This window comes from Heliangelus exortis, chromosome Z, assembly GCF_036169615.1.
Source record: "Heliangelus exortis chromosome Z, bHelExo1.hap1, whole genome shotgun sequence".
In the NCBI taxonomy this organism is placed as follows: domain Eukaryota; kingdom Metazoa; phylum Chordata; class Aves; order Apodiformes; family Trochilidae; genus Heliangelus; species Heliangelus exortis.
The window spans coordinates 53,094,444-53,113,269 of NC_092454.1; the positions used below are offsets into that span (position 1 = coordinate 53,094,444).

General features: G+C 37.3%; 1 protein-coding gene across 1 annotated transcript in view; it reads right to left on the reverse strand.

Annotated features, from left to right (window-relative positions):
• Positions 1-18,826, reverse strand: part of RNF180 (ring finger protein 180) — a 61,209-nt gene that overhangs the window by 17,141 nt on the left and 25,242 nt on the right. The window contains exons 4-5 of the mRNA XM_071730860.1: positions 9,246-9,471; positions 5,708-5,833 (exon numbers count right to left, since the gene is read on the reverse strand). Coding sequence (XP_071586961.1) covers positions 5,708-5,833; positions 9,246-9,471 — 352 coding nt within the window. The remainder of the gene's footprint in view (positions 1-5,707; positions 5,834-9,245; positions 9,472-18,826) is intronic.

Here is an 18,826-nt window from a genome sequence, read left to right on the forward strand (position 1 = left end):
GAAAAGCATGAACCTAAAACCTTGGTGATGTAATTCTATGGATGTAAATTTTCCTTCTTTTATCTCCTATCCAGCTCAAATCAGGATACAATAAGAATCTTGATTTAGGAAAGTAAATTTTAAACTGTTGTAACCCAATTTTAAAGACAAAGAGATAAAAAAAAGTATCAAGAGATATTACTAAAAGCTTTCATAATATTTATTTTTTAAAAAATGTAGGAAATTGTGCATCCTTTATCTAGAGAATGATTACATAAAAGAACATGGCAGATGTGACCTACTGAAGTGGTGGGAATTTCCACTGTCATTAGGAGGCATTAAGAACACTGTATCTTGCAATCCTCGATTGACACAAAAGTCTGTAGCTTTTTATTAAGTCACTAAACCAGTGAGAGAAGTGAAGAATCAGAACAGATTTCACTTCATGTATCATTGAGAGAATATTTTCCAATCAGGCATTAAACAAAAACCAAATAACAATAATTAATTAGGCTTTCCCACTTCCAATTTAATAATCATACTTGAAAAAAACCCCAAAACTTAGTGTAAAGCAGTTGAAGGGAATATCTTATTAGCCGAGGAGTAACTGTATCTTGGAATATTCAACAAGGGCTCTAACTCAGAGATTTCCTAATTCCCCTGTTTCATCCTGAACACCTAGCTTCATACTTTTCTTGAGGCATATCTGTGATCTTTCTCTCAACATTCTTGTACAATGTTATCATCACTATCTTGGCTACTCCATCCTGTATTGCTGGTCTCATCAATTTTTTTCTATCTCAGAATTATGCAAAAGCTTTTGAAACAACCCGTTTACATCCAGTGCCCTAACTGACCCAGACTTTAATTCCTGCAGTTCACTACTCAAAAGTCACTGTCAAATTAAGCATCATATTTTCAATTTAAATTATCATTATTACTGCTTTTAGTCCACATTCCAGGTATCAAATTACTTTTGGAGACCTTTGTTCTGTTTGTAAACTTTCTGTGGGTGTTTGTAGAATGCAATTCCAATTCAATGGCATGCAAAGGCTAAACGTTATGCTATCGAACTATAAATATATGATAGAAGGATCAAATCAAGCATATTTGCTATTTAACTGTCCTATTCAAGATAGACTTCTTAATTATTTTTAGATTTATTAAAGTAAATAGCTATTTGTGATGCTGTATCTATTGTGCAATTGCATTTTAAAAGTTGCCTCTACTCAGAACAAAACTAAAGCAATCTCTGTATCTATCACATATAAAACAGAAAACATTTTAGAGGAATATTTAAATTAGCTTGTTAAAGTTCAGACAAATTAAAAATCTTAATGGTAAAAGAATACTGTCTTTCATTCTTGCACAGCATTTCCACTTTATCATTATTCTATCCTTGGCCAAAGAGAGAATATCATATACAGAGCAACGCTGTATGTAACGTTTATGAAACATGGGGGAATTCTGCCATTGTTTTCATTTGGAAAAAAATACAGTGCAATGTAAAGAGAAAAACACTCTGGAGCAACTTTCATCAGCTCGAAAGCACAGAAGTTCTACAGTGCTGAGATTTCTTACATTTCATATAAAGAGACTAAAAAGCTATAGATGTTTCAGAATTTTTTTAGGTAGAAGGTAATTTTACATTCCTTGTGGAAATTCTCATATGAAGACTAACATATCAATTACAAAATCTCTTTTTGGCTCAGGGAATCAGTTCAGGAAAAAAACACTAAGGAGAAAGAAGAGATGCTGGATTTTACCCAGCTCTCTGCAGTGTTCAGAAAATCTGAATTAACTGATAAATCTTTTAAGTAACCTAGGGTTCCCAACAGCCATCTTCCTCCGCTTGCACTCCAATCTAATTCAGAAGTCTGGTTTTATGAGGTCTAGCATCTCAATGATTGGTTTACTGTAGAAGATTAGTATTTTTATGTCTGAAGTATTAAAACAATACTGTGGAAGAGGTTTTGTCATATGGAAGACTGGAATAATATGAAGTTTGAAATAAGCTGCTAGATTATCAGTGCCCACTGAACCTGCTGGGTATGAACCAGAAGAGCATATCCCTTTCTATCAGGTGCACAGAATTTCTTCTTTGACTATGCAGCATTGACTAAAGAAGCAGTTACTCTCACAATAAAACGTTGGTAATCATGTCCCTTTTCACTCCAGTCACTCTAGTCATGTACCCACTTTTTTCTTCTTCCCATTGTTCACATTTTGCCTTCTGCAAATGTAATATCTTGCTAGGCTGTTATTTTCCTAATTAAATAAGAATCAACCTAAGGATGTAGCCTCTTTTCCATACTGCTGTCAGTGATAGTGGGGTTTGCATTGGCCAGAGCAACTAATAAGGTGTCAGAAGCCTTTTGCTGCCAGTTTGCTCTGCCTTTCATGCCTGTATAGTCCTCTGAAGCCTCCTGAGGCAGGGAACATAAGCAAAAGTAAGAAAACCAAATATAGAACTTTAGGTACTGCCAAGAACAATTTAGATGCAAGCCCCAAAAAACAATGATAGGGAGAAAATATGACACACTTGCATTCTGCACTGGCACAAACCCTGTAGTAGCTTTTTTTCGAATAAAAAGTCAAGGGGGAGAGACATGACAACCACACTTATAAAGGCAAGGCAAAGTTTCAGACAGCTATATGCTACAGGTATCCTATTATCTACACCTAATCACATTCCCACTCAGTGTCAGACTTTGGAAACCTGTAAATCTAGCACTCTGAATTGCCTTTGTGGAACAACATGAACAGTTTTCAGGTAGGACATTACTGAAGCTGTATGATCTCTCCAGATCTTCCTTTTATTTTTTAATTATTTATGTGTTGTACAAAGCTCTGCATGGTAGCTTTTCATATGTATGAAAGATGTAATTCATTTGACACTATGGAGCATATATGAACTATGTCACATATGTAGAATAATTTGGGTTGGAAGGGACTTCTAAAGGTCATCAGGTCCAACCCTCCTGCAGTCCACCCCTCAACTTGATCAGGTTGCTCAGGGCCTCGTCAAGCCTCACCTTGAATGTCTCCAGGGATGAGGCCTCAACTACCTCCCTGGGCAACCTGTTCCATTTTTCCACTGCTTTCAAGGTAAGGAATTTTTTCCTAATATCATGTATTTTTCTATAATTTAAAACCATTGCCCTTCATCGTATCACTACAAGCCCTTGCAAACAGTCCCTCTCCACCCTTCCTGTAGGTCCTCTTCAAATATTGGAAGGTCTCATCCGAGTCTTTTCTCTAGGCTGAAAAATCCCAGCTCCCTCAGCCTGTCGTCACAGGTGTTCCAGCTCCCTGATCATTTTTGAAGCCCTCCTCTGGACCTGGTCCATCAGATCCATGTCCTTTCTGTATTGAAGACTTCAGAACTGATACAGTACTCTGGGTGAGATCTTACCAGAGCAAAGTGTCAGAATCACCTCTCTTGACCTGCTGGCCATGCTTCTTTTGATGCAGCCCAGGATGCAATTGTCTGGTCTGCAAGCACACAACTGGCTCACGTGCAACTTTTCACCCGCCAGCACCCCCAAATCCTCTTCTACAGAGCTTTCTAAAACCTTATCCCCCAGCCTGTAATGATAGCATGGACTGTTCTAACCCAGGTGCAGGACCCTGCATGTGGTCTTTTTGAACCTCATGTTCACCTGGGCTCACCTCTCCAGTTTGTCCAGGTTCTTCTGGATGACATCCTGTCCTGGCTTATTGACAGCACCACTGAGCTTGATGTCATCCACAAACTTACTGATGGTGCACTCGATCCTGCTATCTGTACTGTTGATAAAAATATTAAACAGTATAGGTCCCAGTATGGACCTCTGAGGGGCAACTGTGGATACAGAAAGTATTACAAGAAGCCAGTAAGCTCAGCATCAACATCTATCCATTCTACCTTAGCTGCTGTTAAGAGAAAAGAAATGCTCACCTTTGTTTTTCCTGCCAACAGCATCCCCTTTCAATAATACCAAATATGATCTATAAGTCCTCAAATTTCTCAAGTCTATACATTTTTGATAACTAGGAGCATTTCCTGTTATTTTCAGTATCAAACCATGAACTTGTGTGACACAGTTTTATAAGTGGAGGACCAGAATTTATCAAATTTGACCCATAGAAAGGTATGGTTAGATCTAAAAAGAAAGACTGTAAAAACGATGTCCTGTTTTACTTTTTCCATATACTTTTATAAGCAATCTATATTGCTCTTACAAACAGGAAAAATGTATAGGCTAGCAAGACTTTTAAGTAAATGTAGGTGAGTCTTGGTGAAGAAATGTTATTAGATTGAAACTAAGGAAACAGGGATAAACTGCAAATCCCATATTTCAGTGGTCTGATTTAAATGTTTTTCATTTACCAGCCAGTTAGAATCATAGAATCATAGAATTGGCTGGGTTGGAAGGGACCTCAGAGATCATCAAGTCCAACCCTTGATCTACTACCACTGCAGTTACCCGACCATGGCACTGAGTGCCACATCCAGTCTCTTTTTAAATATCTCCAGGGACGGAGAATCCACCACTTCCCTGGCAGCCCATTCCAATGTCTGATCACCCTCTCAGTAAAGAAATTCTTTCTAATGTCCAACCTAAACCTCCCCTGGCACAACTTGAGACCGTGCCCTCTTGTCTTGCTGAGAGTTGCCTGGGAAAAGAGACCAACCCCCACCTGGCTACAACCTCCTTTCAGGGAGTTGTAGAGAGTGATGAGGTCTCCCCTGAGCCTCCTCTTCTCCAGGCTGAACAGCCCCAGCTCCCTCAGCCTCTCCTCATAGGGTCTGTGCTCGAGTCATTTCACCAGCCTGGTTGCCCTCCTTTGGACCTGCTCCAGGACCTCGATACCCTTCCTGAACTGAGGGGCCCAGAACTGGACACAGAACTCAAGCTGTGGCCTCACCAGCACTGAGTACAGGGGCAGAATCTGTTCCCTGGACCTGTTGGCCACACTGTTCCTGATCCAGGCCAGGATGCCATTGGCCCTCTTGGCTACCTGGGCACACTGCTGGCTCATGTTCAGCTTCCTGTCAATCCAAACTCCAAGGTCCCTCTCTGTCTGGCTGCTCTCCAACCACTCTGTCCCCAGCCTATAACACTGCATGGGGTTGTTGTGGCCAATGAAAGTAACCATGAAAATGTTAAAATCTTAAAGTAGCAAAAACACGACTAAACTTTATCAATATAAGTGAAAAGCAAAGCTAAACCACCCACACCCTTTACTCTATTTCTTATGTTTAAAAGAAGAAATACAGAATAATATATATAATATTCCAATTTTTATATATGACTTTTTTCATTACAGACTGATACTGATTTATTTTTCTGGAGAGGCTGTTATTGACCACACTCATAACTAATTAACTTTTTTACCACAGAAAGTTTCTTTATTCTGCCATGATCTTTCAAGGTCCCTTCCATCACCTAACATTCTGTGATACAGAAACATTTTTTTCCAAACGGGAAACTACATACAATTATGCTGATAATGTGCATAAAATTAAAGAGTTAAGAGTAAACCAAAAGGAACACATACAAATTTCCTTTTTACAATTTGCAATTTAGATTCAGAGCAATGTGTTCAAGGCACCTCGGTGAATCTAACTCAGGTCTAATAATAATTGATTTCTGATTTCCTATGGCATGTATGAGCTGTAGACTGGTTTTTAAAGATTATACTCAAGACTGAGTGAAGCTTAGGGAAAAATTAAAAAACTTACCTTCAAAAACTCTGTAGGCTTTCTTGCAGCTTGGTAAAGGCCATTTTGCAGATTTTGATTTTAGAAAGTTTTCTTTTAACTTCAAATATTCCGTAGGGAAAAAAGATCTTGTAGAGCTGTTCAGTTCTACAGTAATCAATGAAAAAGAATATATATATATATATATATATATATATATATATATCAATGCTATAAATTTAGCAAAAATTTGTACATGTTTATACTACAAAATAAAAAGGTCTCCTTATCTCCTGTGTAATCTTATTTCTGATTATAACATCTCTTAAATTGTTTTGAAATCACACAATCCCAAGCATTTCCAGATATGGCAAGAACTAGTCTTAAATATGCCATTTTGATTCTGTTCCTCTGGAAAAAAATAAAATAAAATTAGGAAAGATGAAATCAAATTCTAGCAAAATGAAGCACATAATACGTCAGGCTATTTAAGTTACAAAACCGTGATGAGCTCTGTGAATGAAAAAGGTCATCTATCAAGCTGAGTACAGGACTAATTCTCAGTTCATACTTTGTTTTTTTAACACCATCACTCAGTAATAATAATGCAAGGGAAATACTAATGCAGAGGGAGAAATCCAAAATTTTTTCAAGATTTTTTAAATGTTGTGGATTAACAGAACTCGGGAACCCATTTGTGGAATGATTAATGACACATTGCAAGAACCGGCCTTATTAATCTGAAGAAAACATCAGCTTCTCAGGATATAATATGGGGAAATATCTCCATGGACTACAAGTCAAAAATGAACTATCTGTAGCAATACAACAGTAGAAAACAACTTAAATCTCCCAATATTTTCCCACCACAGAGACTAAGTGATCTGCTGATCACAGAAAGAGTTGCCAAGATAGTAGTTAATAAGTAAAACTTCAAACAGCCTAATTTTGGCCCTCCAAACCACCATGGATCCAGACAAATGCTAATAAGAGCAGCCACTACCATAATTCCTTCTGTACCCTCAAAGAAAGAAAAGGTCCTTCACAAATCTTTGAAAAGGTTTATGTATTATTATTTTGCCTGTTTCAGTGCAACATTACATACTTTTTGATAATAAATATTTAATGAAAGGATCAAATCCTTTTCTCTGGCAAGTTTGAGAATTCTAAGCTTTTTGTGAGCACGCTCCAGAAAGCAGGAAAAAAATCTAAATGCCGTTTGGTTGCAATAGCTTATTCTATGTAAGAAAAATGCACTAGCAGATTTGAAGCAAGAAAAAAATAAATACTGGTCTGTTTCTAAACACATCCAGTACTTCACATGACAGAACGCAGGTAGAATGAGGGTACTCAACACTGAGTACAGAAGTCTCCAAATCCTTTTATCTCATAGTGTGTGAAGATTGTTACTGCACTCATAAACCTGTCAGTGATGAGTGCCCATTTTGTTCTATATGTAAAAGGAGCAAGCTGCATATTTTTCACCATCATTTAAAAAAAATATATTTTTATATAAGAGCTTATATGCTACTGAGCATATCCCTGAAGTGTTCAAGGCTAGGCTGGATGAGGCTTTGAGCAATCTGGCCTAGTGAGGTGTGTTGGAACTAGATAATAGACCCTTCCAGCACAAACGTTCTATTCTATGATTTTAGTTTCCTTCTAAAATCAACCTCCTCCTAAATCAACTCAGTTCTTTCAGCTTTGTTATTCAAACTGGAACACTGAAAACTCTGGTGAGGCAGCTAATTCCGGCATTGCAAAAGAGGCAGGGTTGAGAACTGTTACTGGCTTTTGGTTAAGGCTTTTAATGAAAGACATTTCAGGCTGGCCAGGCCACCTCTCTGTCTGTATGTATGTAACACTTTACCTGCCACATACATGGATCTTCCATCCACAACCACTACACTGAATCTGTGTTTCTCCAAAGTGGTGGATTTATTGTACATGAATGCCATATATTTTACTGATGGAATCATTGAGCATAATTGAAACTCTGTATGAACTGAAGTGTTGAAGCCAGTCCCTGGCTCACTCATTCTCCTGACAGAAGAGGCTATTACTCAAAGACTACAAATGATCCTGGTAATATTTCACTTAAATAACATTACTTAAAATGTGTTAGGAAGTACCACAGATCAATTTTAGCAAGCACCTATATTCTCTTTTTGTGCTCTTTCAGTAGTATTTTACTGCAACTAATCTATTAATACCTCTTTAAAAATTTAAGTAGCCCTCAAATAACTAAAAGTAATACTCTTTTGGAGAAATATATTTCATCTGTACATGGAAATTAAAGGAGCAAGAAATTCTAAGCAAATGACATAAGAATAGCTTGACAGCTCTATACACTAGCCAAGTAGGGTACTGAGTGTGCTCAGGTTACAGCTTTCCACCTATTTTCTCTGCTTGCAGTGCTGACATAGTCAGTTCCTATCCCTGGCTACCCACAGCTGCCCAGTGAGCCATCCTGGGACAACTAGTTTGCCTGAAATGGGTCCACCCAAATGAGTTCTTACGTAGCCCATTGAGTTCCTTGAAGTGGTTTGCCATCAAATTCTATGAAGTTGTGCCTGTGCAGAAGAAGAGTCCATGTGCAACCAGAAGCAGAACCTATGGTATATATATACGTGTGTGTATGTATCTACACACACACACTTTAATCTGCATCCCCAACCTGTCACCATCACAGCACTCTCCCAGTTTAAAGATAATTGCTTCAAGATCTCTGCAGCATGCAAGTATAAACAAACACTCCTGCATGGCTGAGTCATTTCCATTACTTTTTGACCTGTCTATGCACAACTTAAAGTGCTGCAAAGAGCCTAAATCTAGATACCGCAGAGCAGTGTTATTCATGACACTTAAAATTACCTTTTTAAGCTCCAGACTGACTCATGCTGCTACAGGTATCCCATCTACAGTGCTATGCACCTTCTTCTATCCCTGTACCCGTCACAACCACAAATACCCCTTGCCAAATGCTAGAAGTCAGGGACACTAGAGATAAGGATGAAAGAGGCCAGGAAAGGAAAATTCAGAAATAAAATCTCATGAAGATGATTCTATAGTCTCCCAGCCTTTATTTTCAATTGTATCTATATTAAAGCCATAACACCAAGACAAGAGTCTTTTGGTTTGTTTTTCTGTCAGTAAGACAGTAATTAAGAAAATTATTTTCTGTTAGGATATTTTGAGAAAAATGTTTACTGTATTTGGAGTTCATGATTACTTAGAAAGAGGAAACCAAAGAATTGCAAAATATCATAAGCTCACTTCAAAAATAAAAAAGTTGTAAAATATGCATCTGGAATAGTTTCTTCATACTGAAGAAAGCCTGTGAGGAAGTCTTAGGAAGAGCTAAATGCAAAGAAGAACTCATTGTAGATTAGCATCACCAAATTCTGCTCTGAATGCATTTCTGATTTATTATTTCTTTTTTTTTTTTCTTCTTCTTTTTAGTAATATGTTTGGTTAGCAGGGGTTTACTGTACTTTTATTTAACTATTCATTCAGGCCAGAAGTAGAGGAAGGAAAGCTATGATTTTTTTTTGCATTGTAAAAACTTTCATTTTTATACCTCTTTGGAAAAAGACTCTTGCAATTGTAGTGCGACACAGCGGACACGGAGTGCTGGCTGGGTTGTCTTTGGCAAGCATCCTTAAGCAAGGTTCACAAAAGATGTGGTGGCACGGATAGCACATGTAAGGATTGAAATAAACATCTAGGCAAACTGCACAAAGATAGCTTTCTTTATCTTCTCTGAGCTCATGCTCATCATCTGTATGCAGGTTATCATTTGCAGTCTGCAAGAAGAAAAAGAAAAAAAAAGTATTTTTCACAGTTAAGCTCATAACTATTTTAGATAAGACAATCATCAGGAAGGTGACTTTATATAATGCTTTAGAAGTTGGAACACACTGGTGATATTCTTAATTTTTAATACAGGTTGCTTTTAACGAGATGATGAAACATACTGGTAAGACAGGAATGTCACAACAAGAACTCTGTGTAAAAGGAGAACAAAAATCATATGAGTAAAAGAAGGAAATAGAAGAACCAAAAATCGTGAATAAAACTGTACTATGATCAGATTTCCTCTTTTAAAAATCAATTTTAACTATTTATTTGTAACTCTGTTACCAAAATACTGGATTACTTTGCCAAGAAAGGTAAAACTAACGAAAAATCTCTAAAAATAACCTGTGGATTGTTCAGCAATTGAAAAGAATATTGTGAAGGGCACCTTTCAGCAAGAGTGATGACTGTTTGAAACACTCCACAACTTCATTACCACAGTGCAGAATCTAACCTTGGAGCACAAGATCTAGCTACTCCTATCAACTTTGGTAGCTGCTCTGAAATTCCTTGCACTCATATTTGTAGAGTATCTGAAGCTGCACTTCCCAAGTGGGCATGCCATATGAATGTAACAACTTGTGTATATTGCCAGGTTCCTGCTTTGCACTTGTAAGATGACTAAACTTTTCAATTTAATCTGAAGATTGTATATTAGTGGCATCCAGTGTCTTTGGCTTAAAGAAAAAAACAAACAATTCATCTCCATGGAAGCCAAACATGAAACACTGATTTTGCTCTTGCTCCTCTGCCCATCCTCTTGGTTTCACAGCTATCAGAATACAGCATAGTCCAATATCCAAGGGACCCACCAGGAAAGAAACAAGGTGTTAGACCCTGCTGAGTGTCATAACTCTTCTCTCACACCCTTTGTTCTAAACTCCCATTCCTTGCTTAATGATCTGTTTGTCTTAATTCTAAGCTGTGTTGCAGTATGAGGAACTTCTTGCAAGCTCTGGCAGCCGTACTTTACACTCTCATGCTTACTGCTCAACTACTGCTCTGCAGCTACCTCTTTGGTAGTCCTGCAGTGCTAGTCATCCCAGCCCTTCTGGGGATTATTGACATTTAGCATACACGTTGACACATTTTTACCCAATAAAAAATACTCTGTGCTCAAGCAGCTGCTTTATTTGCACCTAATTTGCAATCCACTAGGTATATTTCATGAAAGCCACTTTTGACACTCATAGGCCATGACAGGTAACAACTGTCTGATATGCATGTAACAAATATTACTGATATTTGTTATTTTGTGCCTATATATGTAAGTCTGTTTCAGACATGATCTGATGTACAGCTTCCTGGTTTGGATTTCTGTTGTCTTTCAAGTTGTTCTTCCAGAACTATAGTATGGAGAAAGCTGAGAAAGGCTGTGTAGATCACAAGGACAGTGATGTGAAAGATTGTCAAATACTGACAGAACCTCAAAATATTACTCCTCTGAAATAAAAGGTAAGAGCCTTTAAATATTTTAATCTTCCCAAGTCACTTGGGAACTGACAATGCTGACTGTACGCCTGATATTTTACTACCTGGGCAGCAGAAGAATATTAAATATTTAAAAAAAGGGGGAAAAAAAAGGAAAAAAAAAAGAGTGAAAAAGGATCAACTTCTGCTTGAAATCCTATAAAGAATGTTAACTAAAAAGGAGTTTAAAGTAGTTTGGCTGGACTACATGAAAGTATTTGATTTATGTTTTCAAATATGTAAGGGGTGAGTGTCAGGGAGATGGAGTTAGGCTTTTCTCAGTGGTGACCAGTGATGGGACAAGGGGTAATGGGTGTAAATTGGAGCATAGGAGGTTCAAGTTGAATATCAGAAAAAATTTTTTTACTGTAAGGGTGACAGAGCCCTGGAACAGGCTGCCCAGGGGGGTTGTGGAGTCTCCTTCATTGGAGACATTCAAAACCCGCCTGGACACGTTCCTAGGCGATGTACTCTAGGGGGCCCTGCTCTGGCAGGGGGGGTTGGACTAGATGATCTTTCGAGGTCCCTTCCAACCCCTAGGATTCTATGATTCTATGATTTATCCCCACATTCTGAGAGAACATGAATAACATGTTATTTAATGTAAGAGTTACCTGTAAACATGTGAAAGACCTAGAAGTAGTGGACACAGACACTAGCAGGATTGCATATGTATGCTACCAATAAAAGGAGGCTCAGAGTAAAGTCTGGAAGTATGATCAGAATAGTGATAAAAATAATACCCATACATTAGCCTCAAGATGTCAAAGTATAAAAAAACCCCAAACACTGCAAACCCTTTCATTTAAAACTGACCAACTTAGAATGCTTTTTAAGCTCAAATACATTCACTGCAAAAGCCAATGGTGAGCAAAAAAAAAAAATTAAAAAAAATAATCTATACTTCACATGATTATCTTGCAAAGATAACTGCTTGAAATAAGACTTAGATAAATAAATCTGTATTTCATAGAAATATTAACCCAGAAAAGGTTAATAATAAAACAGTGGAATTTTTTTGAGACTTTCAAGTAGATACTAGAGAAAGTTTGAAGAATGAAAGCCTAAAGATACCTGTGTTGCCAGTCAATACAAACACAACTCCTAGTTAAGTAGTAGTTGTCTTACTTTTGGTGCATAATAACTGCCAATAAACTGCCCTGAAATGACAGCAGAAGGAGAATCTAAATGCCTCACTAGGCCTACATTCTTCTACTAAACAGGAGTTAGAATACAGATTGCCAGGCACTCTCTTTTCCCATCTAAACAAAGTTAGCATAAAAAAGGAGTCGGGGACAAGCATGGACATGACATTTTCAGGGGAGCACTCTGCAGTGTTGTGGTACTCAGAATGAGAAATTGTCTCTGCAGTATGGGATGGGATGTACTAAGCAGCAGAGTGCTGTACAGTATGGAAGACCAGTGAAACCCCTAGTAGTGTGATAAGCTGGCCTGAGTAGTCATGTGCTCTATGAGATGGCTGGGTATTAAATAGCTAAGATGGTGCAGAATATTGTATAAGAGTGATGGAGAACCCTGTGGAATGGAGACTAGGGAAAAAAGACAGATGCATTACTAATGTGTGACCCACAAAATATATCCAAAAGTTCTCTTAAAATGAGAAAGATAATTCATTCTTGCCATAAAACTGGAGATCCTGTTATAGACTGCACTTACAACCCAGAAGTGACTACATGTGGGACAATTATAATCTTTCCCTGTAATTCCTTACTAAAAGATACTGACAGAGGTGGTGATCTTAGCACATATTGTTAGATGCTTAATAGGCTGGTTAGGAGAGAATATTTCTTTCTGTTCTTGTAGGCTTAATGTAAAGGTGGATAAAACCGTAGTCTCTTTGTGGAGGCAACTCTTTCACTATTGTCTTACATGAACAATACCTGAAACAGTACCCCCAAAGGTGAACAGTGTTGTGGGAGGCTTGAGAAGCCACATTTTCACTCTTACAAACTTGGAGGAAGACCTGACTTACTGAATATTTGCATATCTCACGTGTGAAACTGGTAATCCGTTTCATGGTATTTTTAAGCTATAGATAAATAAATCTACAATGATTTGCAGCTCTAAAATAGACTTTAAGTCTTCACTTAATACTATATAATCAGAATCATACACCTCAGGTCTGACAAAGTTTGAAAGAATGAATACAGATTCTTTTTTGTACCAAAATGAATCATAAATAAATAAATAAATACTTCTTAATTGCTGCTGGAAAAAATGATCAGTGGGTTTAGCCATGTTTCCAATAGGAATGGAGGTTGTGGGAGTGCCATGTCTATCCATTTGTCAGGTCATCCCACAACAGCTTTTGAACACATCAGTCCATAACGAAATCTGAAATGATGGTTGTGACCTCAGGTATATTGACTTCCTGAAAATTTCATCAAAGTTGACAGCTAGATTGAGTAGAGAGGCCAAAATTAGTGTTGTTGCTATGGGAAAGTCTGCAGGTGCTTTGTTGCTTTGAACAAAATTTATCTAGCCTAATTTCTACTGACCTAGCTGGTGAATTCTGATGGAGTTTCAAAACCAAACAAAAAAAAATTCAAGTCCAATTTTAAAATGTAGGACAAACCACACCAAAAACCTTTACTAGCTGAACTAACAAGTTTTCCCAAATAATCCTGCCATAAGGTACACTGGTTTGTATGCCTCTGAGCACCCTTTTGATTGACTGGTATAAGGAATGCAAAATGGCACCTTTTCAGGTGCCTGGCAAACTTAAGCTTGAAAAATTGAAATCATAATAAGGCAAAGATGTCAATGCCCAGTGCTTAAAATTTATACAAATCAGTAATTTATTTAGAATTCCCTGCACTTCAAATTTCTTCCCTAACAACATTTAAGGAAAATCCAAAGGCAAGCCAAATCTTCAAAGCTGAGCAAAGCAGCCTAAGCAGCTGTCTGGAGCTACCTACTTCCCTGTCTCCAGTTAGATCCTCTCTTGCATTTGGTTTGCATAAATTATGCCAGGACAAACAACCGGAGGACCTTTTCTAGATTCTTCTTCTAGAGAACTTTTGTTTAACGCTAACACTGAGGATCGTTTGGTTGGTTGGTTGGTTTTGGCTTGATTTTGTTTACTTGTTTATTTTTATTCTGTGATATTTAGAAGTAGCTTCAGGCAGTTGAATTGTATCTCATGTGTGATTAAGTGCTTAGCAGATCAAGGCTTCTGAGGCCAACACTGATAGAACACCTTTACTTTTTTGTACATGAGGATGAAAAGAGACAATAATAAATGGACAGAATAAACAATGAAACAGGGAAGCGGAACATTCTTAACAGATACTTGCACTCTAACCTCTAGTTAACCTCTTCCATGTTCCAGGGAAATTGAATTACCTATCTTCCTGCTTCTCAGAGAAGATACGGTCCTTAAGACACTAATTCTCTTTCATTCTTTAGTTGAGTTATTACAGGTTTTTCTGAAGGCATATTTCTTTATGGGGGCTACTGCTTTTCAAACTGAAAAGACTTTTTGACCCTCCAATTTATTTTCCCATACTCTAGCAGTTTGCCTAATCAAATAAGCTTTATTCAATTTGTTCAATCAAATATATGTGCACATACTAACTTTTCCCTATCAATCTCAAATTATTTCTATCTTTAGGTACTGATGACTACACTAGTATTACTCCCATCTTTCTTTAATCCTGAATGGTGTGACACCAAACAACTCAGACAAGTAAAAATTTTTATCTAGTTAAAATTTACTGAATTGTTATGTATATGCCATTGTTGAGAAAAATGAGTATCAGTTTTTTAATGTTTACTGTATCAAAACATTACATATGCTATAAACAGAGCCAGGTGACTAAGCCCATTAGTTTATCATACTTCTGCCTAAGATAATTATCCAGCATCCATTATTTTACTATCTGAGCACTTTATGAGAGCAACTCACCAAGACTTGTCTGGTTAGCTGAATTTATTTTCTCTAATACGCATTAAAATTTCTTGTCCTTAATAATAAATAATTTTTCCTTTAATTTGTATTTCAAACAAAGAGGAAGAAAATTCATTCAGCGAGGTCTGCAGAAATTTTCATGAATCTTCTAGAATCTTAATGCAATACCGGAACAATGATGTATTTTCACTTCCAGAACACAGCTTTATAAATAAAATCAGCCCACAGATTTGAGTTTTCCTAACAAAAGCCTCATCTCATTCACAGCAACTGTATAGATTTGTCTGCTAACAGTTATCAAAAGATCAACACAATGAAAGTTACAAAGAATTTTGGGGTATTGGATATGGTTACAGAAGACTTACTACCGTTTTGAACAAAAAAATGGATTTGCTTACTTAATGCTCATCATAGGCTGTTTAAAAAATTTCTTTAAATAAATTTTAGAGAAGCTCCTTAGTAGTATTACATTAAGTACAACCTTCCTTTCAGTTACTAATTGTGGTGGCTACTCCGATTGTATTAACAGTTACACAGTTTACCAGATACAACTATGGCTCAGAACAGGCATTTAACCCAGATAACCTCTTACCCCAAAACCAAGATACAAACAGGACAACCTAGATTTCTGAATCTGCAAGTACAGTCTCTTTCCACAACTGAAGCATAGTTTGTCACATACTGCAGCAAAAGTAGGGTTCACCTAGTGAGATGAATTGCTTTAAAATAAGTGGCCCTAAAATTAGGAACCTAAAATTATATTTAGATGATTAAATGATTAAATTAGCCCAGTTTTCAAAAGTTTCCTTATCTGGATGGATCAACTGGGTGATGATCTTGCTGAGAACAATCAGGCCACCTATTTAAAGTGTCTTGGCTGAGTTTCTTGAACTCAATTTAATTATTGATTACATAAATAAACTCCATCTCTAAAATGTGTTTATAACATTCACTTACACTGAAAGAAAATAAAGACAAATAAGGGACTTCAAAGAAGAATGTGTCTAAGAAACCTATGGGAAAGTTAATCAGGTTGGCTGTCAAATTTTTTATACCTATCACAATTGAAAAATCCTAACTTCATTGGAATTGAATCTTTGAATTCACTTCTTATGCCTTTTCAGGATAACTTGAAAAAATCAGATGCAGTTTTTCCTTAAAATGAAAGAAAGCAAATCACAGAAATACATAAATACATGTTTTTTTCTTCAAAAAATAATTCCTACAAATTTACAAGAAGACCAAGCCTGTTTGATTTCCTACAAAACTCACACTACCTTACTGAAGATTTTCTATGAGTTGTAAATGGCATCTTGAAAAGAAAAGCTTTAAGATTAGACTCTAGGAGTAAACAACAACAACAAGCAGCAAGATTTTTTTTCTTCATTTCATTATAGTTACTTTGACTCAGTAAAACTTGCAATTTCTAATCCATCTGCAGCAGACTTGCAATGCAAAATTAAAATAATAAACCACCAAAATACAAAAGCATTTCAGATGTCTTCATGTAGCAATAGGAAAAAAAGAGTCCCTCTTCTTTTTGTGCAGCCTTTGGAGAGTGACATTGAAAACTGATCTTGTGATGCTTAAAAAAATCACTCCCAGTGAATCTGCAGAAATGAAATGCGATCCAACTGTTTCATATATTGCTTTTCTGACAAATAACATCTAAGTGCTTAACTTGGTTAACCAATCTCTCCTCAACTTGCTTTTACTGTTAGAAACTTCAGTCTGAAAGTGCTGGACATGGTGGGCTTCAAAGGGATCAGCTGTCAGCATGCTGATACTTATATAAATTCTCCTTTCACATAATTTGATTTAAACTGCTGCTATCCAGATCTTTTCTGTCTGATAAACAGTGCAGATATTATTGCTTCTTTTTAGCTTCTCAGTATAAGTGAAAAATCTTGTATGTCCACATACACATTTCTGTATGAATTAGTAATTTCACACACATTTCCATAAATATTTCCTTTCTTTCAGAGAAAACTACTTTCTCTGTACAGGTATTACAACATTTACACTTTATTTTATGCTAGACATTAATAGCCTGTGTTGTATAAACAGCGCATTGCATCATACCTCATTTTCCCTGGAAGTTATTTGCAAGGATGGCAAGGCCATTTTAAATTTTAGGGTGGCAACATTTCTTGTGAGCACTCCTACATAAGCCTTGAGGGATCTGAAAAATGACCTCTGACGATTTTTTGTCTTTTTTCTGCTCTAGTTTAATCATTCAGACTTTATTTTATTGAAGTCTCTCACAAAACTCAGAAACTGAATATGATAACCCACATCCCTCAAAAATAATAATTAAAAAATTAAAATGAGGGCCTAAAGCTTGTCTTCGTAATGGCAGGATTCTAAAATAGAAAAATTGAGCTGAACAAGAACTGACAATAAATAGGATTATTAGCAAAAAGAAAACCTCAAGGTAATTGGTAACAGTGTAAAAGAGAGCATAGAGATTAAAAAAATTCCACACAATTTACCACTGACCATTACTTCGTCACTTCTCAAACACTATTTCCTACATTTTCCCACAAGACTGGAATTTTGTATTAAAAAAAATCAAAAGAACGGGATTTTTTGTTCTACTTGCACTGCTGATGAAATTTTATTAATAAAGAAAGCAAGCACTTGACTACATTTGCACAGGAATTAAATAATTTTTTTTTTTTTTTTTTTTTTTTTTTTGTATAAGGGGAATATAGCCCTGTAGACAACACAGAAGTGACAGAAAACGTTTAGCAAAGAACGAGCTGGATGCAACAAAACCTGTCTTGTGCTCAGCATTTGAGGATCCTGTAATATAGTTTGTGTGACTCTGATACACTTGACCTATTCAGTGGGTGAGGGAGAGGCTGTGGATGTTGTTTACCTGGGTCTTAGTAAAGCCTTTGACTCTGTTTTCCACAGCATTCTCATGGACAAGCTGGCTACAAATGGCTTAGACCAGTGTACTCTTTTCGCTAACTAAAAACCTGGCTGTATGGCCAGGACCAAAGGGTTCTGGTAAATGGTGTTAAATCCAGCTTCTGTCTGGTCACCAGTAGTGTTCCCCAGGGCTCAGTGCTGAGGACAGTTGTTAAATATTCATCACTGACATGGAAATGGGATTGAGTGCTCCCTCAGTAAGTTTGCAGGTGATACCAAGCTGGGTGGGAGTGTTGCTCTTCCAATTGTATGAGGTTCAACAAGGCCAAGTTCTGCAACAAGGGCTCTGCACTATGGCCACAACAACCCCATGCAAAGCTACAGGCTTGGGGAAGAGTGGCTGGAAAGTTGCCCAGCAGAGAAATACCTGGGAGCTGTAGGTTGACAGCCTGCTAAATATGAGCCAGCAAGGTGCCCAGGTGGCCAAGACGGCAAAGAAGGTCTGCTTTGTATCAGAAACAGTGTGGCCAGCAGGACTAGGGAAGTGACTGTCCCCCTGTACTTGGACACTGTGTTCAGTTTTGGACCCCTCACTACAAGAGTCAAGACACTGAGGTGCTGGAGAAGACCCAGAGAAAGGACACAAAGCTGGTGAAGGGTCTGGAGCAAAATTCTTCTGAGGATCATCTGAGGGAAATGGGGTTGTTTAGTCTGGAGAAAAGGGGCCCAAGGGCAGACCTGGTTGCTCTCTACAACTACCTGAAAGGAGGCTGTAGTGAGGAGAAGGTCAGTCTCTTCTCCCTTGTAATGAAAGCAACAGGACAAGAGAAAATGGCCCCAAGTTGTGTGAGGGGAGGTTTAGATTAGTTATTAAAAGAAACTTCTTCACATAAACGTTTTTTAAAGATTGGAATAGGCTGCCCAAGGTGGTAGTTGAGTCCCTGGAGCTGTTTAAAAGACATGCAGATGTGGTGCTTAGGAAGTCTGGTACTACACTTGGTAGAATTATGTTAAAAGTTGGACTC